This window comes from Mesoplodon bidens, assembly GCF_964165515.1.
Source record: "Mesoplodon bidens genome assembly, chromosome: 15".
Lineage (NCBI taxonomy): Eukaryota > Metazoa > Chordata > Mammalia > Artiodactyla > Ziphiidae > Mesoplodon > Mesoplodon bidens.
This window is the reverse complement of record NC_138171.1, coordinates 66,546,438-66,567,498: the sequence shown is the minus strand read 5'-3', so window position 1 is coordinate 66,567,498 and position 21,061 is coordinate 66,546,438. Positions and strand designations below refer to the sequence as shown.

The 21,061-nt window shown below is 53.1% G+C and overlaps 3 protein-coding genes across 6 annotated transcripts; 2 read left to right on the top strand and 1 right to left on the bottom strand.

Moving 5' to 3' along the window:
- The first annotated feature begins 454 nt into the window (after positions 1-454).
- Positions 455-5,870, top strand: NME4 (NME/NM23 nucleoside diphosphate kinase 4). 3 transcript variants are annotated; one of them, XM_081255847.1, is made up of 5 exons: positions 455-2,260; positions 3,889-4,019; positions 4,292-4,393; positions 4,491-4,603; positions 5,093-5,870. In XM_081255847.1, exons 1-5 carry the CDS (start codon positions 2,170-2,172, stop codon positions 5,214-5,216), a joined length of 561 nt encoding a protein of 186 aa, XP_081111973.1. In that variant the 5' UTR covers positions 455-2,169; the 3' UTR covers positions 5,217-5,870. The 3 variants fall into 3 exon arrangements, with proteins under 3 accessions (XP_081111973.1, XP_081111972.1, XP_081111974.1); XM_081255846.1 differs by having other exon boundaries at positions 3,886-4,019; XM_081255848.1 differs by lacking the exon at positions 5,093-5,870 and adding an exon at positions 5,015-5,084 and having other exon boundaries at positions 3,886-4,019.
- Positions 5,871-6,711: 841 nt separating this feature from the next.
- Positions 6,712-19,440, top strand: DECR2 (2,4-dienoyl-CoA reductase 2). Of its 2 annotated transcripts, XM_081255692.1 has the most exons (9): positions 6,712-6,915; positions 12,688-12,756; positions 13,845-13,896; positions 14,482-14,617; positions 16,100-16,224; positions 16,293-16,386; positions 16,548-16,652; positions 17,165-17,382; positions 18,401-19,440. In XM_081255692.1, exons 1-8 carry the CDS (start codon positions 6,836-6,838, stop codon positions 17,380-17,382), a joined length of 879 nt encoding a protein of 292 aa, XP_081111818.1. In that variant the 5' UTR covers positions 6,712-6,835; the 3' UTR covers positions 18,401-19,440. The 2 variants fall into 2 exon arrangements, with proteins under 2 accessions (XP_081111818.1, XP_081111819.1); XM_081255693.1 differs by lacking the exon at positions 17,165-17,382.
- Positions 14,622-16,061, bottom strand: LOC308629047 (small nuclear ribonucleoprotein Sm D2-like; the record flags this gene model as incomplete). Its single annotated transcript, XM_081256483.1, has 1 exon — positions 14,622-16,061. A coding segment is annotated over exon 1 (489 nt), but the record flags the coding sequence as incomplete, so codon positions are not given.
- Positions 19,441-21,061: the final 1,621 nt, after the last annotated feature.

Genomic DNA, 21,061 nt, shown 5'->3' with positions numbered 1-21,061 from the left:
AAAGAAGTCAGGATTTTGACAGGGATTGAGTTGAATCTGTAGATCAGTTTGAGGAGCACTGACATATTAACATGTTAAGTCTTCCAATCCATGAATGTGGGATGTTTTGTCATTTATTTAGATTTTCTGTAATTTCTTTCAACAATGATTTGTAGTTTTTAGAGTATACAAAATCAAAAGGGAAATCAGAAAATACTTTGAGATGAAAGAAAATGAAGACACATCAAAACTTATGGAATATAGTTAAAGCAGTGTTTAGAGGGAAATTTATAGCTGTAAATGTCTATACTGGGGCTTCCCTGGTGGCGCAGTGGTTGAGAGTCTGCCTGCTAATGCAGGGGACACGGCTTCGAGCCCCGGGCTGGGAGGATTCCACATACCGCAGAGCGGCTAGGCCCGTGAGCCACAGCTACTGAGCCTGCGCGTCTGGAGCCTGTGCTCCTCAACAAGAGAGGCCGCGATAGTGAAAGGCCCGCGCACCGCGATGAAGAGTGGCCCCCGCTTGCCACAGCTAGAGAAAGCCCTCGCACAGAAACGAAGACCCAACACAGCAAAAATAAATAAATTAATAAACTCCTACCCCCAACATCTTAAAAAAAAAAATGTCTATACTAAGAACGAAAAAAATATTTCAAAACAATAATCTAATCTCCCGTCTTAAGACAGTGGAAAAAGAAGGTCACTTGTATTTAACATTGTACTGAAGATTCTAGCCAAGCAATTTATTAATAAAATGAAAAAAAAGACATCCAGATTGGGAAGGAAAAAGTCAAACTATCTCTATTCCTGTATGACATAACCTTGTATGTACAAAATCCTGAGGAATCCACTAAAAAACTATTAGAATTAATAAATGAGTTCACCAAAGTCTCTGGATACAAGATCCATATGCAAAACTCAATTGTATTTTTATACACTTGTAATGAACAACTGAAAATGAAATTAAGAAAACAACTCCATACACAACAGCATAAAGAAGTATATATGCTTTTTCAAAAACTCATTACAGGGCTTCCCTGGTGGCGCAGTGGTTAAGAATCCACCTGCCAATTCAGGGGGCACGGGTTTGAGCCCTGGTCCGGGAAGATCCCACATGCCACGGAGCAACTTAGCCCGTGCTCCACAACTGCTGAGCCCATGTGCCACAACTACTGAAGCCCGCACGCGCCTAGAGCCTGGGCTCCGCAACAAGAGAAGCCAACACATTTAGAAGCCTGTGCACCCCAACGTAGAGTAGCCCCCGCTCACCGCATCTAGAGGAAGCCCGCGCACAGCAACAAAGACCCAACACAGCCAAAAATAAATAAATAAAATTTAAAAAAAGAAAATGAAAACTCATTACATAATATCTTGCAGTTGGTCTCATATTTCAAACAGTACTGCGCCACCTTCTCAACTGGAACAATATAGTATATGAAAATATCTGTGATTTCTGCTTGCGATAAAGTCACAGGCACCGTAAGGGGGTTTCAGTGGAAGCTAAATTCCTTCAGAGGAATGCAGTTACATGTCCACTTGAGAATAAAGGTGGGATTTTCCCCATCCAAATGCAGAGATGCCCTGCCTGACCTTGCCTGACCATCCAGGTCCACCCTCCCCAGATGCAGGGTGTAATTTCCGAGGGAGACTCAGGTGGGAGGACACCCCCCGCCCCCAGAAGCAGGTCCTGCTGCCAGGACGGGTGCAGCCCAAGACAGGCGGAGGACTTGCATGAACTCAAACTGATACTTAAGGACTGTGTTGGTATAAAGACGAATACAATCCATGCTGCGTTCATCATCACTGTTATTTTTTTCTTCTAATTTTAACAGAAATTGACATTAAATACTTCCCGAGGCCTCTTAAGTGAATCAGGGTCGGTGTGGGGCCGCGAGGGTAGGGGCCGTGGGGGCCTTGCGCCGCTCTCCCTCCCTCCACCCCTCCTCCTCTCCCCCCTTCCCCTCCCTCCCTCCTACCTTTCTCCCGCTGCCCGTTCCCCGGGTTCCTTTTCTCCCTCTGCCCCTCCACCTCCCTCCCCTTCCCTCCCTCCCTCTTCCCTCTGTCCCTCCAACCCTTCCCCAGGTTCCTTTTCTCCCTCCCCCCTCCTCCCTCCCTCTTCCCTCCGCCCCTCCCCCTCCCTCCCCGGGCCTCTCTCTTGCGCTCTCAGACGGCACTCGCGGGCAGGGAGTCATGTGCGGTCTCTCCGGGCGCGCGGCGCTGCGGGGGCTGATGTGCCGCACGCGGGCCCCGGTCGCCAGCCTGCTTGCGCGCTCCAGCTCTGGTGAGTCCGCCCACCCGGCGGCCATGCGCGAGGTGGGGCGGGCTGAGGTGCCGCAGGCCTCTGCTGGCGCACGTGCGGGCCCTGGCGCAGGGGGCTTGAGGCCTCGGGACAGGCCGGCTGGAGCTGCGCGACCGTCGGGTTCTCGCCGGGCTGGGGCCCTGCGCGCATCCGCCCCCCCCACCGCTCACTCCCACCCTGACCCCCACGCCCCCGCTCGCCTCCTCACCGTGCTCAGGGCAGGGGGTCCCCAGGGTTCCAGGGCAGGAGGAAGCCAGAAGTCTGGTGGCCACACTTTGCAGCGGACCAGGGGGTCCTGAGCGGGGTCATTCTCAGCAGATGAACACTCCAGTCCTGGGGCGTTTTTCCGCCTGGCCTATCCCTGCCGGCTGGTATCCACAGGGACCTCTGCCCTAGCTGCTGACCCTCAGGCCCTTCCTGAGCGGCAGATGTCCTGGCGTTCCAAATGCTGGCAAGAGTGAACTGCCACCATCCGAGGCACAAGCCAGCTGGCAGCAGGGCCCCCAGGCACTGGGCTTGGGGGATGGAATAAGGATGGGGGGACTTCCTCCAGCGCGGTTCATTGAAGGAATGTGGTGGGCACCCACTGCCTGCTCTCCAGGCCCTGCACAACTTTGGTTAATTTTCCTCCTGGGGATGGGAAGGCAGCTGCAGATTCCTCTAGGGACACTGGCCCTCCTGGACCCTACGTCTTATTTCTCCTCCAGTTCTCTCCTCCCTCTCTGCAGGAATTAGCTGGACATCCAGGGTCTGGGCTCCTCTCAAAAGTACACTTGACCCTGGACCCAATGCTGAGGGTCAGCATAAGTCTGGAAGTGGCCTGGGGCTGTAGGAGGGTGATGATGCTGGAGGTCTCCTGGGCAGTGTCTCCCCAGGAGGGGGAAGACTGTGGCAGTGTTGACTTTAGGTCCGGAAGCATCCCACCCTGGAACCCCACAGCAGCCTGGCCAACGAAGGTGTGAGGGGAGGAGCCCTCTCAACTCTGCCCACCTGCAGACAGGAACCCTTCCACCTTTCTCCTCAATCCCCAGGTCCCTTTGTCCCACTGTCTGTGGCCCAGCCGGTGGGGAAAGTGCACTCCTGTCTCCCTGGTCCCCTGCCATTCCTTCACCTGAGACCCAGAAGATGGGTGGTAGTTCCTTCCTGATGCGGCAGGTTGGGGGTTCAGACATTGTCTGTGCTAGCACCGCAAAGGACAAGAATGAAAATCAGGCCAAGACTTGTACTTTCTTTCCAGTGTGGCACCTTTGGGCCTCCGGGTGGCCTGAGCTGGACTGTGCCTCCCCAGGCCTCCAGGCTGTCTAAGATAGATGCCTTTTCAGGGGACATCAGCTCTATCATGGACAGCTTCCGCCACTGCCTGGGAGGGCCCATGGCCCCTCCGAAAGGCTGAAGTCCCCAGGGACCCCCTGTGCTGCTTGTCCCAAGGGGTAGCACCATGCTGGACAGTCCTGGCTGTGGACACCACACTTCTCCCCTCCAGAGCTGCTCTGCCTGAGGCAGACACTCTGAAGTCCAGGTGACACCTGGGTCCTGGCAGGGGAACCCAGGTCTGGGAGACATGAAAGGGTGAGGCCTCGGCAGCCCCGAACCCCCCTCTTCTAAAGGAGGACCCTCCTGGACCCTGGAGCGGACCCTGGTTGCAGTGAAGCCAGACGGGGTGCAACGGAGGCTCGTTGGGGATGTGATCCAGCGCTTTGAGAGGAGGGGCTTCAAGCTGGTGGGGATGAAGATGCTGCAGGTACCGGGGCTCTTGGCCTGTGGGTGTCCCTGAGGAGACTGGGATGGGGGGCTTCTCACATCTCTGCCCTGCGTCAGGAAGATATCCTGGTGTTGGCAGTAGAAGGGGAGGGGTGGGAAGGTGTCTGCCTTATGCTTTTGTGGCTGGAGTGCTGCCCCATGTAGGTGTCGTCTGCAAAGGGCCCTGTGATCAGTACACCATGTCACTGTCCCAGTGCCTGGTGGGGCTCCCTCTCCAGGGGCTCCTCTCACCCCCTTCCCCCAATGCACCAGGCACCAGAGAGCATCCTTGCTGAGCACTACCACGACCTGCAGAGGAAGCCCTTCTACCCAGCCCTCATCAGCTACATGAGCTCCGGCCCGGTGGTGGCCATGGTACAGCGGGGCAGGGGTGGTGGAAGGGGTGGAGGGTCCTGGACTGAGCCCTTGCTGATACCCACCTCTCCCCACCTCCTTTATCTCTGTGCTGCAGGTCTGGGAAGGCCCCAATGTGGTCTGCACCTCGAGGGCCATGATAGGACACACCAACTCGGCTGAGGCTGCCCCTGGCACCATCCGGGGAGACTTCAGCATCCACATCAGCAGGTATGGGGGCCCTAACACACTCGGCCACTTGGAGCTGAGGGCCAGCTCACTAGGGGCTTGAGGTGGCGCCTTGCTGCTAAGGCAGATCCACCGGACCTGGGCTTCTTGCTCAGGGGAAAGTAAAGCCAGAAGAGACTTTTACTGGTGGCACATCACACCGAACGTTTGCTAGTGCAGTTTTTTAAAAAACCCTTTAATGCACACAGGAGAAGATAGAGCATTCCCGTGTGTTTTGTACGTGCTCTGCCATCGTTGTCTGTCACCTTACTTTATCGCCAGACACCCCGGGGGTTGGCACGGGACAGGTGAGGTTGTGGGTAAGAAGCTGAGATCAGGCTGGAACCCAGTTTTGCAGCTCCCCTGTTCTTCCTTTCCGCTCTGTACAATCGCCCCGCTTGCTCCCCTCGACAGTAGGGGATCAGCAGACTGTCCCTGGGACCCCCAAGGTGCACACTGAAGCCTGTGTCCTACCTCTGCCACCTGGCACAGGAACATCATCCACGCCAGCGACTCCGTGGAGGGTGCCCAGAGGGAGATCCAGCTGTGGTTCCAGAGCAGTGAGCTGGTGGACTGGGCAGACGAAGGCCACCACAGCAGCATCTATCCAGCCTGAGCGCTCAGGGTACCCTCGGTCACCCCAGCATCCACCCAGGACCAACTACCTCTGTCGACAAGACCTTGAGCCCACACCCATGCTCTGCCCATCTGTCCCAGACCCACCCGCCTGTCCACCTGCTGCCCCACCCCAGCCCAGAGGGGTTGAGCCACCAACTTTATGTGCCTTTTAGTATTATCCAAAGCAAGCAAGAGATTGGACAAAATCCTTTCTGTACCAAAGTGCCAGACAAGCTTTGGGGTGCCTCCAAAAGCTGGTAGTGTGACCTCCCTTCCCCCAAAGTGGGGACATTAAAATTCACTGTGCTGTGCGTGGGGGTGGAGTGCTCATTACAGCCCCTGCTATCTCTGAGGTAAGGATGAGGCCTTTATGCAAAGTTGTAAGCAGCTTGAAAGTAGAAATGAAGCTTACCATCTCTCACACACCAGGAGGGAGGGAATCAATAACTTTGTTGAATGTATGAGACAGGCAGAGGTCCAGAGACCTCCAGCCTGAAATCTGGGGAATCCAAGCTGAGCCCCTGAGCTAGTAATCTCCCTCAAGGAGGAGCCCTAGGCAGGACTGGAGGGTTGCAGGAAGGGGTAGGCAGGGAACTGAAGCCGCCCCTAGGGCAGAAGGGCTGGTGACCACACTGACACTACACACTTACGCCTGGTCCTCAGGTGTGTCCCCGGTCACTTGTCACAGGTACTGGACACCACACATCATTACATCTGCTGAGGCCAACTTGGTCCTCACTCAAATTTGACGTCTTGCCGACGGAAGCGCTGGTCCTGGATTCCCGGCTTTGGTTGCTCTCTGTGCCTACACATGAGGGCACGGATGAAGTGTACTGACTTTACTGGCCGCGAAAGGGTCATGTTGGGATCTAACCCTGGGACTGGCCATTCGAGGGAAGGGCCTTCCTTGTTTCCCATGGCTTTTCTGGGCTCTACTCTCCTTCCGTCTTCTACGTCACACTTTTGCAACAGGAAAGGGAAGCGTCCAGGAGGCGAGGAACTTAAATGCTGGGCGAGTCCGACCAGGTGTTTTAAATGCACAGCAGGGTCCAGGGCGGTGAGGGAAGCCGAGGGGCCCTGGGCCGGCCCGCGAGCTCCACCTTAGCCCGGGAACCGAGTGTCCCCTGTGTCCGGCTGGCTCCGACCCCGGCACTGACGCCCAGTCTTGTGAAAAGGAGTCGGGAAAGCGGACAGCTCCCATCCGCGTTCACCGCGCCTCCGCCGCGAGAACCTGCCCGCCGCACTGCGTCTGCGCACACCTTGGCGCCCAGACTGACTTCCAGTCCCAGAAGGCTGCGCGGCCATGGGGCCGGAAGTCCTGGGAGAAGCGCGGGGAGGGCCGGGAAGGACCCGGTTGTCCTGGGAAGAGGGAGGGCCGGCGTGGTTGGAGCGTCCTGGGAGGAGCGAGGGGACATGGAGGCGGGGCTTACTGGGAGGAGCGAGAGCCCGCGGAGGCGGGGCGTCCCGAGAGGGACGAGCGCCGGGTGGGCGGGGCCTCCTCGTCCCAGGCCAGCCAGAGAGGAGGGCGCGGGTACAGCGCCGCCTGTCACCGGAGGTCGGAGTCCTGATCCCGGCGAGTCCCTGCTGTCCTAGCCGCCCAGGCCCGCACCGAGCGCCATGGCCCAGCCACCGCCCGACGTCAGCGAGGACGACTGTCTCCCGGAGTACCGCCACCTCTTCTGTCCGGACTTGCTTCGGTGAGGGCCGTGTCGGGGGCGCCCCAGGGAGCCGGGCAGGGGGAGGGAGCGCCTGCGGTGCGGGCTGCACGGGGACTGCGGTTTTACTGGGATGCGTGAGGACCCTGTGCCTGGTGGCCAGACAGTCCGGAGGTCCAGGTGCCCCAGAGATGCAACTGCTGGTGTTCTGATCTTTGCATGGCTGTGAACACAGTCTGTTTGTCCTGTGGGTGGCGGCGGGTGTTCATTAGTAATGCTCCGAGGTGGGGTGAGTGTCAAAGGACACAACCAAGCCAAAGGTCAGGAGAAGGAAGGATTAATTATTACTAGCAGCAAGTAAGGAGAACGTTGGAGATTTTCCCCAAAGCGGTGTCTCCCCGCACAGCAAATTTGGGGAAGTTTTAAGCTAAAGGTGCATGCATCTTCATGAAGGGTTTGGGCGGTTGAGAGTCCAAGCTTTAGTTGATTGAAGTCACGAGGGTCATCATCCCTGAGGTTCCAGTTGATCTGGTGGTTGAGCACTTCAGGCTAATCTTTACCATGGAAACAAAACTGGGAGTCTTTAAACCTGATTTATTATCTTTGCTATTGTTACTTCTCTTGCCTGATGACAATCGTTAGTTTCTGTATTCTTTTTTTTTTTTTAACTTGGATAGAGTTTGACCCCTACCCATTTTTTTTTGAATTTTTGAATTTTATTTTATTTTTTATACAGCAGGTTCTTATTAGTTATCTGTTTTATACATATTAATGTATATATGTCAATCCCAAACTCCCAATTCATCCCACCACCATGCCTCTCCGCCACTTGACCCCCTTGGTGTCCATACACGTTTGTTCTCTACATCTGTGTCTCTATTTCTGCCCTGCAAACCAGTTCATCTGTACCATTTTTCTAGGTTCCACATATATGCGTTAATATATATTTGTTTTTCTCTTTCTGACTTACTTCACTCTGTATGGCAGTCTCTAGGTCCATCCACATCTCTACAAATGACCCAATTTCATTCCTTTTTATGGCTGAGTAATATTCCATTGTATATATGTACCACATCTTCTTTATCCATTCGTCGGTCGATGGGCATTTAGGTTGCTTCCATGACCTGGCTATTGTAAATAGTGCTGCCATGAACATTGGGGTGCATGTGTCTTTTTGAATTATGGTCTTCTCTGGGTATATGCCCAGTAGTGGGATTGCTGGGTCATAGGGTAATTCTATTTTTAGTTTTTTAAGGACCCTCCATACTGTTCTCCATAGTGACTGTATCAATTTACATTCCCACCAACAGTGTAGGAGGGTTCCCTTTTCTCCACACCCTCTCCAGCATTTGTTGTTTGTAGCTTTTCTGATGATTCCCATTCTAACCCATGTGAGGTGATACCTCATTGTAGTTTTGATTCGCATTTCTCTAATAATTAGTGATGTTGAGCAGCTTTTCATGTGCCTCTTGGCCATCTGTATGTCTTCTTTGGAGAAATGTCTATTTAGGTCTTCTGCCCATTTTTTGATTGGGTTGTTTGTTTTTTTTAATATTGAGCTGCATGAGCCGGTTATATATTTTGGAGATTAATCCTTTGTTGCTTCATTTGCAAATATTTTCTCCCATTCTGAGGGTTGTCTTTTCGTCTTGTTTGTAGTTTCCTTTGCTGTGCAAAAGCTTTTAAGTTTCATTAGGTCCCATTTGTTTATTTTTGTTTTTATTTCCATTACTCTAGGAGTTGGGTCAAAAAAGACCTTGCTGTGATTTATGTCACAGAGTGTTCTTCCTATGTTTTCCTCTAAGAGTTTTATAGTGTCCAGTCTTACATTTAAGTCTTTAATCCATTTTGAGTTTATTTTTGTGTATGGTGTTAGGGAGTGTTCTAATTTCATTCTTTTACATGTACATGTCAAGTGCTCCCAGCACCACTTATTGAAGAGACTGTCTTTTCTCCATTGTATATCCTTGCCTCCTTTGTCATAGATTAGTTGACCATAGGTGCATGGATTTATCTCTGGGCTTTTTATCCTGTTCCACTGATCTGTATTTCTGTTTTTGTGCCAGTACCATATTGTCTTGATTACTGTAGCTTTGTAGTATAGTCTGAAGTCAGGGAGTCTGATTCCTCCAGCTCCGTTTTTTTCCTTCAAAACTGCTTTGGCTATTTGGTGTCTTTTGTGTCTCCACACAAATTTTAAGATTTTTTGTTCTGGTTCTGTAAAAAAATGCCACTGGTAATTTGATAGGAATTGCATTGAATCTGTAGATTGCTTTGTGTAGTATATAGTCATTTTCACAATATTGATTCTTCCAATCCAAGAACATGGTATATCTCTCCATCTGTTTGTGTCATCTTTGATTTCTTTCATCAGTGTCTTATAGTTTTCTGAGTACAGGTCTTTTACCTCCTTAGGTAGGTTTATTCCTAGGTATTTTATTCTTTTTGTTGCAATGGTAAATGGGATTGTTTCCTTAATTTCTCTTTCTGATATTTCGTTGTTAGTGTATAGGAATGCAAGAGATTTCTGTGCATTAATTTTGTATCCTGCAACTTTACCAAATTCATTGATTAGCTCTAGAAGTTTTCTGGTGGCATCTTTAGGATTCTCTATGTACAGTATCATGTCATCTGCAGTGACAGTTTTACTTCTTTTCCAATTTGTATTCCTTTTATTTCTTTTTCTTCTCTGATTGCAGTGGTTAGGACTTCCAAACTATGCTGAATAATAGTGGCGAGAGTGGACATCCTTGTTTTGTTCCTGATCTTAGGGGAAGTGCTTTCAGGTTTTCACTATTGAAAATGATGTTTGCTGTGGGTTTTTCGTATATGGCCTTTATTATGTCGAGGAAGGTTCCCTCTATGCCCACTTTCTGGAGAGTTTTTATCATAAATGGGTGTTGAATTTTGTCAAAAGCTTTTTCTGCATCTATTGAGATGATCATATGGTTTTCATTCTTCAGTTTGTTAATATGGTGTATCACATTGATTGATATGCATATATTGAAGAATCCTTGCATCCCTGGGATAAATCCCACTTGATCATGGTGTATGATCCTTTTAATGTGTTGTTGGATTCGGTTTGCTAGTATTTTGTTGAGGATTTTTGCATCTATATTCATCAGTGATATTGGTCTGTCATTTTCTTTTTTTGTAGTATCTTTATTTGGTTTTGGTATCAGGGTGATGGTGGCCTCAGAGAGTGAGTTTGGGAGTGTTCCTTCCTCTGCAATTTTTTTTTTTTTTTTTTTTTTTTGCGGTACGCGGGCCTCTCACTGTTGTGGCTTCTCCCGTTGCGGAGCACAGGCTCCAGACGCGCAGGCTCAGTGGCCATGGCTCACAGGCCTAGCCACTCCGCGGCACGTGGGATCTTCCCGGACTGGGGCACGAACCCATTCCCCTGCATCGGCAGGCGGACTCTCAACCACTGCGCCACCAGGAAAGCCCCTCGTCTGCAATTTTTAGGAAGAGTTTGAGAAGGATAGGTGTTAGCTCTTCTCTAAATGTTCGATAGAATTCACTTGTGAAGCCATCTGGTCCTGGACTTTTGTTTGTTGGAAGATTTTTAATCACAGTTTCAATTTCATTACTTGTGATTGGTCTGTTCATATTTTCTATTTCTTCCTGGTTCAGTCTTGGAAGGTTATACCTTTCTAAGAATTTGTCCACTTCTTCCAGGTTGTCCATTTTATTGGCATAGAGTTGCTTGTAATAGTCTCTTTGGATGCTTTGTATTTCTGTAGTGTCCATTGTAACGTCTCCTTTTTCATTTCTAATTTTATTGATTTGAGTCCTCTCCCTCTTTTTCTTGATGAGCCTGGCTAAAGGTTTATCAATTTTGTTTATCTTCTCAAAGAATCAGCTTTTAGTTTTATTGATCTTTGCTATTGTTTTCTTTGTTTCTATTTCATTTATTTCTGCTCTGACGGTTATGATTTCTTTCCTTCTGCTAACTTTGGGTTTTGTTTGTTCTTCTTTCTTTAGTTCCTTTAGGTGTAAGGTTAGATTGTTTACTTGAGATTTTTCTTGTTTCTTGAGGTAGGCTTGTATTGCTATAAACTTCCCTCTTAGGACTGCTTTTGTTGCATCCCATAGGTTTTGGATCATTGTGTTTTCATTGTCATTTGGCTCTAGGTATTTTTTATTTCCCCTTTGATTTCTTCAGTGATCTCTTGGTTATTTAGTAATGTATTGTTTAGCCTCCATGTGTTTGTGTTTTTTATGTTTTTTTCCCCTGTAATTGATTTCTAATCTCATAGCGTTGTGATTGGAAAAGATTCTTGATATGATTTCAATTTTCTTAGATTTACTGAGGCTTGATTTGTGACCCCAGATGTGATCTATCCTGGAGAATGTTCTGTGTGCACTTGAGAAGAAAGTGTAATCTGCTGTTTTTGGATGGAATGTCCTATAAATATCAATTAAATCTGTCTGGTCTATTGTGTCGTGTAAAGCTTGTGTTTTGTTATTCATTTTCTGCTGGATGATCTGTCCATTGGTGTAAGTGAGGTGTTAAAGTCCCCCACTATTATTATTATTATTTAATTTAATTAATTTATTTATTTTTGACTGTGTTGGGTCTTCGTTGCTGCATGCGGGCTTTCTCTAGTTGCAGTGAGCAGGGGTACTCTTCGTTGCAGTGTGCAGGCTTCTCATTGCGGTGGCTTCTCTTGTTGCAGAGCACAGGCTCTAGGCACACAAGCTTCAGTAGTTGTGGTGCGTGGGCTCAGTAGTTGTGGCTCACGGGCTCTAGGGCACAGGCTCGTAGTTGTGGTGCACAGGCTTAGTTGCTCCACCGTATGTGGGATCTTCTGGGCCAGGGCTCGAACCTGTGTCCCCTGCGTTGGCAGGCGGATTCTTAACCACTGAGCCACCAGGGAAGCCCAAAGTCCCCCACTATTATTGTGTTACTGTCGATTTCCTCTTTTATAGCTGTTAGCAGTTGGCTTATGTATTGAGGTGCTCCTATGTTGGGTGTATATCTATTTATAATTGTTATTTCTTCTTCCTGGATTGATCCCTTGATTGTTATGTAGTGTCCTTCCTTGTCTCTTGTAACATTCTTTATTTTAAAATCTATTTTATCTGATATGAGTATTGCTACTCCAGCTTTCTTTTGATTTCCATTTGCATGGAATATCTTTTTCCATCCTCTCACTTTCAGTGTGTATGTGTCCCTAAGTCTGAAGTGGGTCTCTTGTAGACAGCATATATATGTGACCCCTACCCATTTTTATTTTTAAATAACCTTATTTATTTGGCAGCACCAGGTCTTAGTTGTGGTACGTGGGATGGCATGTGGGATCTTCAGTTGTGGCATGCGGGATCTAGTTCCCTGACCAAGGATCCAACCTGGGGCCCCTGCATCAGGAGCATGGAGTCTTAACCACTGGACCACCAGGGAAGTCCCAGTTTCTGTATTCTTTGAGACCTGTTCGAGGACAAGACTGTGACCAGGCTTAGATCATAGAATGGCTTAGGCCAAAAATGCTTCTCTTATGTCAAGAAAGCCATGCCCATTTCTCTTTCTCCAGGAACCCTCTACCCTATCCACTTAGCGGGTGGCTGGAGGAAGGCTTGTATGTTTTGAAAACATTTCTCACTTAATTGATAACTTTCTGCATAGAGACTTTTATGCATAGAGACATTCTTCCCAAAGATTCAAAAAGCTGAGGAATGCAGGCTTTAAAAAGCAGCGTTTCTCAAATTTGACAGAAGTGCCCAGTGCAGAGGGTCAATGTCCTCCAAGAGCACCTCCTCCCCGCCCCCATTTAACTGGGGCCTCTTTAAAGAGCCTCTGTTTTCTTCTCTCAGGGACAAGGTAGCCTTCATCACAGGCGGTGGCTCTGGAATCGGGTTCCGGATTGCTGAGATTTTCATGCGGTAAGCAGTGCTCTGTGTGCTCTGTGCCCCATCTTGCTCCCCACCCCCTTGCATGGACCCCACTGGACCCTGGGATCTTGGGCAAAATGCCGGTGGATGGTGGGAACCCCTCTAGGCCCAGGGCCATCAGAGAGCATCTGAAAGGGGTCAAGTGCTGTCCTGGGAGAGGCAAGACTACAGTCTCTCCTAGAGATTAGTCTAGACTGTTTGGCTCTGACCTCAGCACCCCCATTTGTACAAAGCAGGAGGATCCAAAGGTTGAGGTAATTCTACTGCAGGGTCCCCCAGGGCCTTGCCGAGCCAGGGTCAGGGTGGGCCGAGTTGGACCCTGGCACCGTGCAGAGCACAGTGTCTCCTGGGACACAAGGTCTGTGGTCTCAGGCCCAGGTCAGCAGTTTGTCACCCGCACCTATGAGAGGCCTAGAGTTAGGTTGGGGTTAGGGGAGATGAAGCTGGTTTCCTCCAGGACCCTGCTTTTCAGAGATTTCCCACTGGACGAGATTTTGGGACTCATCCATTCCAGGTGAATTTGTTTTCCGAGCTGGAAGCTTTGTTGCTTCTCTGAGCAGAGCATGGCCAGCTGTGCTGTGGTGTTCTGAGGATTCAGTGGGACTGGCTTAGCAGGTGGTAGCTGGTACTGTTACTGAGTTTGAGGCTGGGTTTGTCGGGAGGTAAGGCAGGGGAGGTGCCCTGGCCCCGGAATGGGCTCTCTGTCCTTCACTCCAGCCTCCCGGGGAGACCCAGGTGGACCCAGCAGGACTCATGAAGAGTCTGGGCCCCATGTCTGAGACTCACAGCTGCTCACATGGTGTTTGGGGCAAGGCCCACATCCCTGCATGGCTGGCATACCTCGTGCCAGAGAGACCCAGCCCAGAAACTAGTGGTGCCTGCCTGAGGTCCTGCCACAGTCACTCAGCCCCACGGAGGCCCCTGTGTCCTCTGCTAGCTGTGCCTTCAGCCCTAGGCTGGTGTTTAAGCCTGAGAGACCCTTCGGGGAGGGGGACCTTTGCTTCGAGCGCCAGGCAGGAGCCCAGCTGGGCGTGTCCCTTGCACCTTGCTGCCCTCACGCCTGCCATCTGGCTTTGCAGGCACGGCTGCCACACAGTCATCGCCAGCAGAAGTCTTCCTAGAGTGTCGATGGTAAGGGGTCTCTCCTGTGCCCACACGTCCATGGACAGCTTTGGGGGCTGGGAGCCTGGGCCTGGAGGGTCCTGAGGTCCAGAGGATGATTACACCAAAACCTGCCCCTCTTCCAAATACAGAGCTTCAATGGAAGTGGCCCGCAGGGACATCCTTGTCTTTTTAAAGAATCTACTTATTGGGTCCTGTGCGGGAACTCTTATGTTGGGTGGTACTGTGGCCCCAAGACAGATCTCTGGGCTCACCAGGGTCATGAGGGTGGAGAGTCTCTCCACTGCCGTGGTTGGTCTCGGGGCAGGGACTGGACGTCAGCTGGAGCTACCGTTGACCTGTGACTAGTGACCAGGGGCCTGGAGGGTGATGAAAGGGGAGAGGGTGCGGGCTGTCTTAGCAGCGTCCACCAGGGGTCATGGCCCTGGGGAGTGGCCACTTGCCAGCTGTGTCTCTGCAGAGTGGGTTTCAGCAGCAGAGCCCGGCTTCCTGGCAGAACCTGGCTCATCATCCTCATCAGATTCTGAAGGGCTGTTCCTCCAGGCTGAGGCCACCGGCCTGCTGCCCACCTCTGTCTTCCTGTCCGGCTTCTAGGCTGCCAGAAAGCTGGCTGCTGCCACTGGCCAGAGGTGCCTCCCTTTATCTCTGGACGTCCGAGCTCCCCTGGCCATCATGGCAGCCGTGGAGCAGGCTCTGAAGGAGTTCGGGAAGATCGACATTCTCATTAACTGTGAGTCACTGTTGAGCGAGGCCAGGGGGCTTCCTTTTTTTTTTTTAGAAAAAACACAGTACTTTATTATTCCCAGCGCAAAGGGCAGGTCTTTGAAAAATGAGGGGGCAAGTTCTGACGGCGGGGAGGAGGCCCCTTCTTGCTGGCGATGCATGAGCGGGTTCCGCAGGACCACAATGACCGAGTCCCCACACAGGACCATCTTGGAGATGTAGTGGTCCTCGTTGACTGGCTTGGACTTCTTCTTGCTCCTGCCATTCGTGGGGACCTTGGTCCACACCTCCTTCACTTTCTCCAGCACCATGTTGCGGTGCCTATCAAAGGCCTTCACACGGCCCAGGAGCTTCTTGTTGCGGCAACTGATGAGCACTTGGGTGTTGTTCTTGACCGACTGTGTGAGCACGGGGAGTGGACCCATGTTAAACTCCTCCTCCTCCCGCTTCTGCAGCTCCTCCGGGGTCATCTCACCCTTGGGCTTGTTGAGGAGGCACATGGTGGCAATGGTGGTGGCCGTGCTCTCAAGTCACTAACGTTTCCTCCACGTTGCTTCGGCCTTCTGGCCAGGGGGCTTCTGACAGGTCAGCAATACCACATCTCCCTGTTTGGAGGTCCCAGAACTGTCCTGGCTCCAGGCCACTCAGCTCCTCCCAGGTCAGTGCAGCTGTGGCTCAAGAGGATGCCCTGTGAACTAGGCTGAATCACAGAGTAGGGCCACTCTTGTGTCCTGAAATTCCCCCTTAAAGAAAAAGGACTACACGTTATTGTTTTAATATAGTTTTAGATTTGCAGACTAATTGAGCAGATAGTACAGAGAACTCCACACTCTATGAACACCTTGCATTTGTTACAACCGGGAAACTGATATTGATACAGACGGTTAACTATAGTCCCTATTTTACATTCAGGTTCATTTTTGCTGAAATTTCCTTTAAAAACACCCTGCGTATTATTTTCCTGCCCCTAACAAAGTCATAAGCTGGGCAGCTTAAAACAACAGAAATATATTCTCTCACAGTCTGGAGGCCAGAAGTCTGAAAACAAGGTTCGAGGGAGCTTCTGTCCCAGGCCCTGCCCTCAGCTCCTGGGGTTGCTGCCTGGCGGGCCTTGGCTCTGGGCTGCACCCCTCCAGCCTCTGCCTCCTTCACACTGCCATCCCCTGTGCACGCCTGTGCCCCCTTCTTTTTAAGGAAGCCCATCTTTGGGCTTAGGCCACCCTAATTCAGTATGATCTAATCTTACCTTGATGACATCTGCAAAGACCATCTTTTCAAATAAGGTCACGTTCACAGGTACCAGGGGTTGGGACTTCAGCGAATTTTTTTAGGGACACAATCCAACCCATAAAACCCATCCTGCCCGTCATTCAGGAACGTGTCCAAATGCTCAGGTTTCCTTCCCTGGCCAACCTGGGCCACCCTGAGGGTCCAGATACTTCAACTGCCCGGGGCTCCAGCACCATCCGCTGTCTCCTTCCACTGGTAGGTGCAGCCGGGAACTTCCTGTGCCCTGCCAGTGCCTTGTCTTCCAACGCCTTCAAGACCGTGATGGACATCGACACCTTGGGCACCTTCAACGTGTCTCGTGTACTCTACGAGAAGTTCTTCCGTGTGAGTGTCCCGCGGCCAGGGCCTCCCCGCTTCTGGCCACCGCTCACTGCCCCTCTCGTGTGTTGCAGGGCCATGGCGGGGTGATCGTGAACATCACTGCAACCCTGGGTACCCGCGGGCAGGTGCTCCAAGTGCATGCAGGCTCTGCCAAGGCGGCCGTGGGTACGGGCGCCCCCTCTGGTCTGCCCACGTGGGTTCCTCCCCATCCCTGTCCCCGGAGGCCGGCAGTGTCCCGAGTGACGCTGAGCCCCCACCCCCACCTGGGCCTCCCTAAAATCAGAGCAGCCCTGCTTCTCCCTCATGCCTGCCGGCCTCCCATGCAGATGCGATGACACGGCACCTGGCTGTGGAGTGGGGCCCCCAGAACATCCGCGTCAACAGCCTTGCCCCCGGCCCCATCAGCGGCACAGAGGGCTTCCGGCGGCTGGGTAAGGCTCCCGGGGAGCCCAGGCCCCGCAGCGGGTGCTCCCCTGAGCACAGTCACCCCACCCCCCAACCGTGCCTCCGAGGGCTCCCCTCACACCTGGCTGGGACAGGCCTGGGATCAGTGCCAAATCCTCATGGCTTCCCAGGGTGGGCAAAGAGTCCATCTCCAGGCTGGGGACAGTTCACACAGACCTGCAATGGACTAAGGGTCAGCTGGACTTGGGCAGCTGCCCCCTAAAGCTAGAGGCCAGGGGCTGCTGGCCTTGATGTGTGAGCCGGACACAAAGTGGGGCCCCATTGAAGCCTCCAGAGCCTTGGCAGGGTGAGCGGAGAAAGGCCCTGTGCTGGTTCTGTGGTGGGTGTTACTGTACCTGGCCTGTTCCTGCTCCCCCAGGATGATGCTAACGATGTCCCCAACATTCCCGGGTGTGGTTCAGGGGAAGCTGGGCAGGGGAGGGTGAAGGGTCCCGGGGTCCTGGGGCCCACAGGGGCTGAGCCTCCCGCTGCTTCCCAGGTGGCCCACAGGCCAGCATGAGGGCAAAGGTCCTGGCAAGCCCCCTGCAGAGGCTGGGGAACAAGACGGAGATCGCCCACAGCGCCCTCTTCCTGGCCAGCCCTTTGGCATCCTATGTGACGGGGGCCCTGCTGGTGGTTGATGGTGGGGCCTGGCTGACATTCCCTAACGACATCCAGTCGCTGGCGGACTTCTCATCCTTCTCTGCTAAGCTCTAGGTGATGTGCCACTCCCACCTTCAGGGGTCACCTGTGTCCTTGGTCCCCTCCCCAAAATACCCACCTGGTGGACTGATGGTCACTGTGCTGGGCCTGATGCCTTTCTCCTCAGTCTCTTACATGTATTTCTAGATGTATTCTCGGGCACTTTTGGGTTCCCCTGCTCCACACATAGGGCAAGGCTCGAGTCTTCCGGGGCAAATGGGTGGTGCTGGGAGGGGCCGGCCCCACGGAGCTGCACTGCAGACCTCGGGGCCTCCCTGAAAACCAGAACCTGTATGGCTTGCCTGAAGAGGCTGGGAACCCTGTCTCTCTTTGGGAGCTCCCCTGGGTGAACCTCTCTGGGGGCCTGAGGGCTTGCTGGGCCCATGGGGGTGGGGGAAGGTGCCACTGCTCTCTGCTTCCCCTCCTCCCCCACCAGTCCCAGGGGTGTGGCCAGCCCTTGAGACCTGCTCATCCTAGTCCTCTGAGGAGCAGCTTCCTTTGAGGATGGCTGAGGAGATGTAACCGCCCTGGTTGGGACCCGGCCCCTAAGCCTCCTGTGTCCCCATCACAGGGTGGTGGCAGGAACATTCTAGGACTTTGGCTGGCTCCTGTCCCGTCCTGGGGGGTGGTGGAGGGACCCCCAGGAGCTCACAGCGTTCAGTCACACCGTGAAGCTGCAGTTGGCGTGGGCTTCTGTGGAGACCCCCAGTCTAAGAGGTGGGCTTGTTTGTAGGACAGGAGCTGCTGATTGGCCATCTGTGGTTTGGTGGCCGGCGGACACGTTCTCAGTGCCCGGGGCATGCGGGCGACCAGGCGGCGGGAGGGTGTGCGTGCCGGGCAGGCCCCCCGGTCGCTGGGGTGAGGAGGGCTGGGAGGGGGCAGGGGGGCCACTGTATCCACCTCCAGGAGACGCACACGGCCTGGTGGCCTGCTGCCCGCCGCAGCCTGGCCACCCACACCCCCAGGGCTGTGCAGGGGGTGGGTGCCCCTCAGTGCTCTGCAGTGACCTTGTGTCTGCTGGCATTTCTGACAGGCAGGGGACAGTGTGCTGCAGAGGAGCTGGTCCACACCTGCTCTCGGATCCCTGTGACCTGCCTCCCGCCTGCCCAGCCTGAGCGCCAAACCTGACAATTCCAACAGAGTGACTGAAGCAGAGACTGGCCTTTCCTCTAGGAACCGTGCTGCATCCACATTCCCTCCCCATGGCCCCGTCTCCCATGCATGGGCGGCAGGGACTAGGCAGTGTGGCTGGCCTGCTGACCTGCTCACACACGCCGGGGAGGTCTGGGTTCCAGCGCTTCGAGAGTGTTGAGGAGGCCAGGACGCAGGGGTGTCCCCCTTGCACAACCCAGGGTCAGGGCTGTCCCGCCACCCCAGCCCCTGCCTAGGCTGGCCTCCTTTCCCCTCCTGCCTGCATCCAGTGGGTGTCCTGAGGTGGCTCCCATGGCCTGGGTGGAGAGAAGGGGTCATTTCAGGCTGTCTTCTCTTCCTTGCTCTCCCGCTTTGAGACCTTTGCTTGGCAAAGAAATGTCAAACTAGGGAGGCTGGAGAAGCGTGTTTGAGCCTCTCCATAAGACCTGTGTCCTGGGTCCTATCACAGGACGTGTGGGCTGCAGAAGGGACCTCTGCCGGCCTCCAGTGACGGGCAGGGTTGCTCCCCACCTGCCCTGGAGTCTGTCCTTTGCTGGGACGTCCCCAGAGGACTTAGTCCTTGGTCATTTAGGGGCTCACTTTCTAGGTCCTCCAGGTGGCCTGTCCCCGTTGTCACCAGCACCCTCCCTCACGCCCAGGGGGTGGGGGATCTCTGGACCCTCAATTCTTCCCCAATGACCACTCTTTGACACACACCCAGGCCAGGACCTAAGGGGGCCACTTGGATTCTGGGCTTGTTTTCTGTGCTGTTTGTTACAAACTTCAAGGTGCTCAAAGCTGTCGGTCTGCCCTCTGGCTGGACATGCGGCTTGGGTGCCCCCTTCCTCCCTGCCTCCCACCCTGCCCCCATCTGTACCATCCATTTGCATAAGCATGGGTCCAAGAGTTTTGCCAGAAAATGCATTTACTTAAAAAATAATCTTTTTCCTGTGAAAACATCTATTCACTGGACTTCACAAATGTTTTTAGAAGGAGGAGGAGGGCACCTGAACAAAATCACTGGTGATCCGGGCGTTTAGTGGTGTGTCTACTTCCTGTCCTTTTCCTGTGAAGAGTTTAGAAAACACTTTTTACCTAATGCGTGATGCCCTGGTCCTGAGGCAGGGGGAGCCCACCCTGAGGTGGGGGGAGGCTGTCTGCTCCCCTGGTGGGAGGGGTGTCCTCCACAGCTGGTCCTGGAGGGGGGCGGGGGGCGCTGCCTGCCCTGCAAGCTCCTGGTGCTGCCACTAGAGTCCTGAGCTTGAGCCCTCTGCCCCAGATACCCACACCCACCTGAGTTCCTTCCCGCCTTCATGGGTGCAGGGGCATGGCAGGGAGGCCACCGGGCAGAAGGAGCTCCGCTTGCCATTTAAACGGAGACCAGGGTGTGGTGGCATCAAGTCTACCAGCAAGGCAGGCAGATGAGTGCTCGTGATGCCACGGGAGGAGGAAAGAGAACCGTGAAGGCAGTTCCTGGGGAGCTGCAACCATAGACCCCACGTGCCAGAGAGCTGAGGCCTGCCGTCCCTGGAGGAGACAGAGAAGGCCCTGGGGAGGGTGTCCCGCCAGCCACATTCGAAGGCCTGGGACTCAACAGCAGCGTAGCTCCAGGAGGACAGAAGAGAATGAAAGGAGTGAGCCTTTCATTACTGTTAGTCAGGATTCTCCAGGAAACAGAGCCAGTAGGATATATATAGATCTGCAGGAGGAGATTTATTATAGGGACTGGCTCATGTGACTGTGGGGGTTGAGAAGTCCCATGATCTGCCAACTGCAAGCTGGAGCCCCGGCAAAGCAGATGGTGTGATTCAGTCTGAGCCCGAAGGCCCAAGAACCAGGGGCTCCGACAGCCAAGGGCACTGGAAGGTGGATGTCCCCACTCAAGCAGAGAGCAAGGGAACTTGCCCTTCCTCAGCCCACACTGATGAGGGCAGGTCTTCCATCTACTGAATCAAATGCTAATCTCTGAGAAATACCCAGAGATACCAATTTACCAGCTATCTGGGCATACATTAGCCCCGTCAAGTTGACACAAAGTTAAACATCACAGTTGCACACATCATGAAGTCCGTGCCCATGCTCATCGTCTGCATGTGGTGGTCAGTTTGGCTGTAAGGAATCTGCCTCGTTGTTTGGCTTAGTCCACCAGCCCCGGCTGTCGTCCTGCAGGTCCAGGACACCTGCCGGGGGCTTGTGGGTCATGGGCACACCTGGCGTGTGTCACTTGCCAGGTGGGCTCTGGGACGGGCTGGCAAGGAGGGCCAGGTGCACGTGGTGAGGGGGTTAACACCGGCCCCAGCAGTGGCACTCGGACTTGGTGGCAGTTGGCAGAGAACTAGGTTGTCCCCTTCCACATTAACAATCTCTACAATTCCCTTAGAAAATGCCAGGTTCTCTGAAAGGAAGGATCATCTTTTATGTGTGAACCTCAGCTGTGGAAGCTGATTTACAGACCCCGCCCACTCCAAGTCCCCCTTCCATGGCATGAGGATGCCTCACGTCTTTTCAGAACTACACATAAAAACATCATGGCCAGGCTTCTCTGGGGGCACAGTGGTTAAGA

Excerpts from the sequence above, each read along its gene's own strand:
- NME4 (XM_081255846.1), top strand. The coding sequence starts at position 2,170 with ATGTGCGGTCTCTCCGGGCGCGCGGCGCTGCGGGGGCTGATGTGCCGC. Across the intron at positions 2,261-3,885 it reads GCTTGCGCGCTCCAGCTCTG|GAGGACCCTCCTGGACCCTG; the intron begins GTGAGTCCGCCC and ends CCTCTTCTAAAG. Across the intron at positions 4,020-4,291 it reads TGGGGATGAAGATGCTGCAG|GCACCAGAGAGCATCCTTGC; the intron begins GTACCGGGGCTC and ends CCAATGCACCAG.
- DECR2 (XM_081255692.1), top strand. The coding sequence starts at position 6,836 with ATGGCCCAGCCACCGCCCGACGTCAGCGAGGACGACTGTCTCCCGGAG. Across the intron at positions 12,757-13,844 it reads ATTGCTGAGATTTTCATGCG|GCACGGCTGCCACACAGTCA; the intron begins GTAAGCAGTGCT and ends CTGGCTTTGCAG. Across the intron at positions 13,897-14,481 it reads GTCTTCCTAGAGTGTCGATG|GCTGCCAGAAAGCTGGCTGC; the intron begins GTAAGGGGTCTC and ends TCCGGCTTCTAG.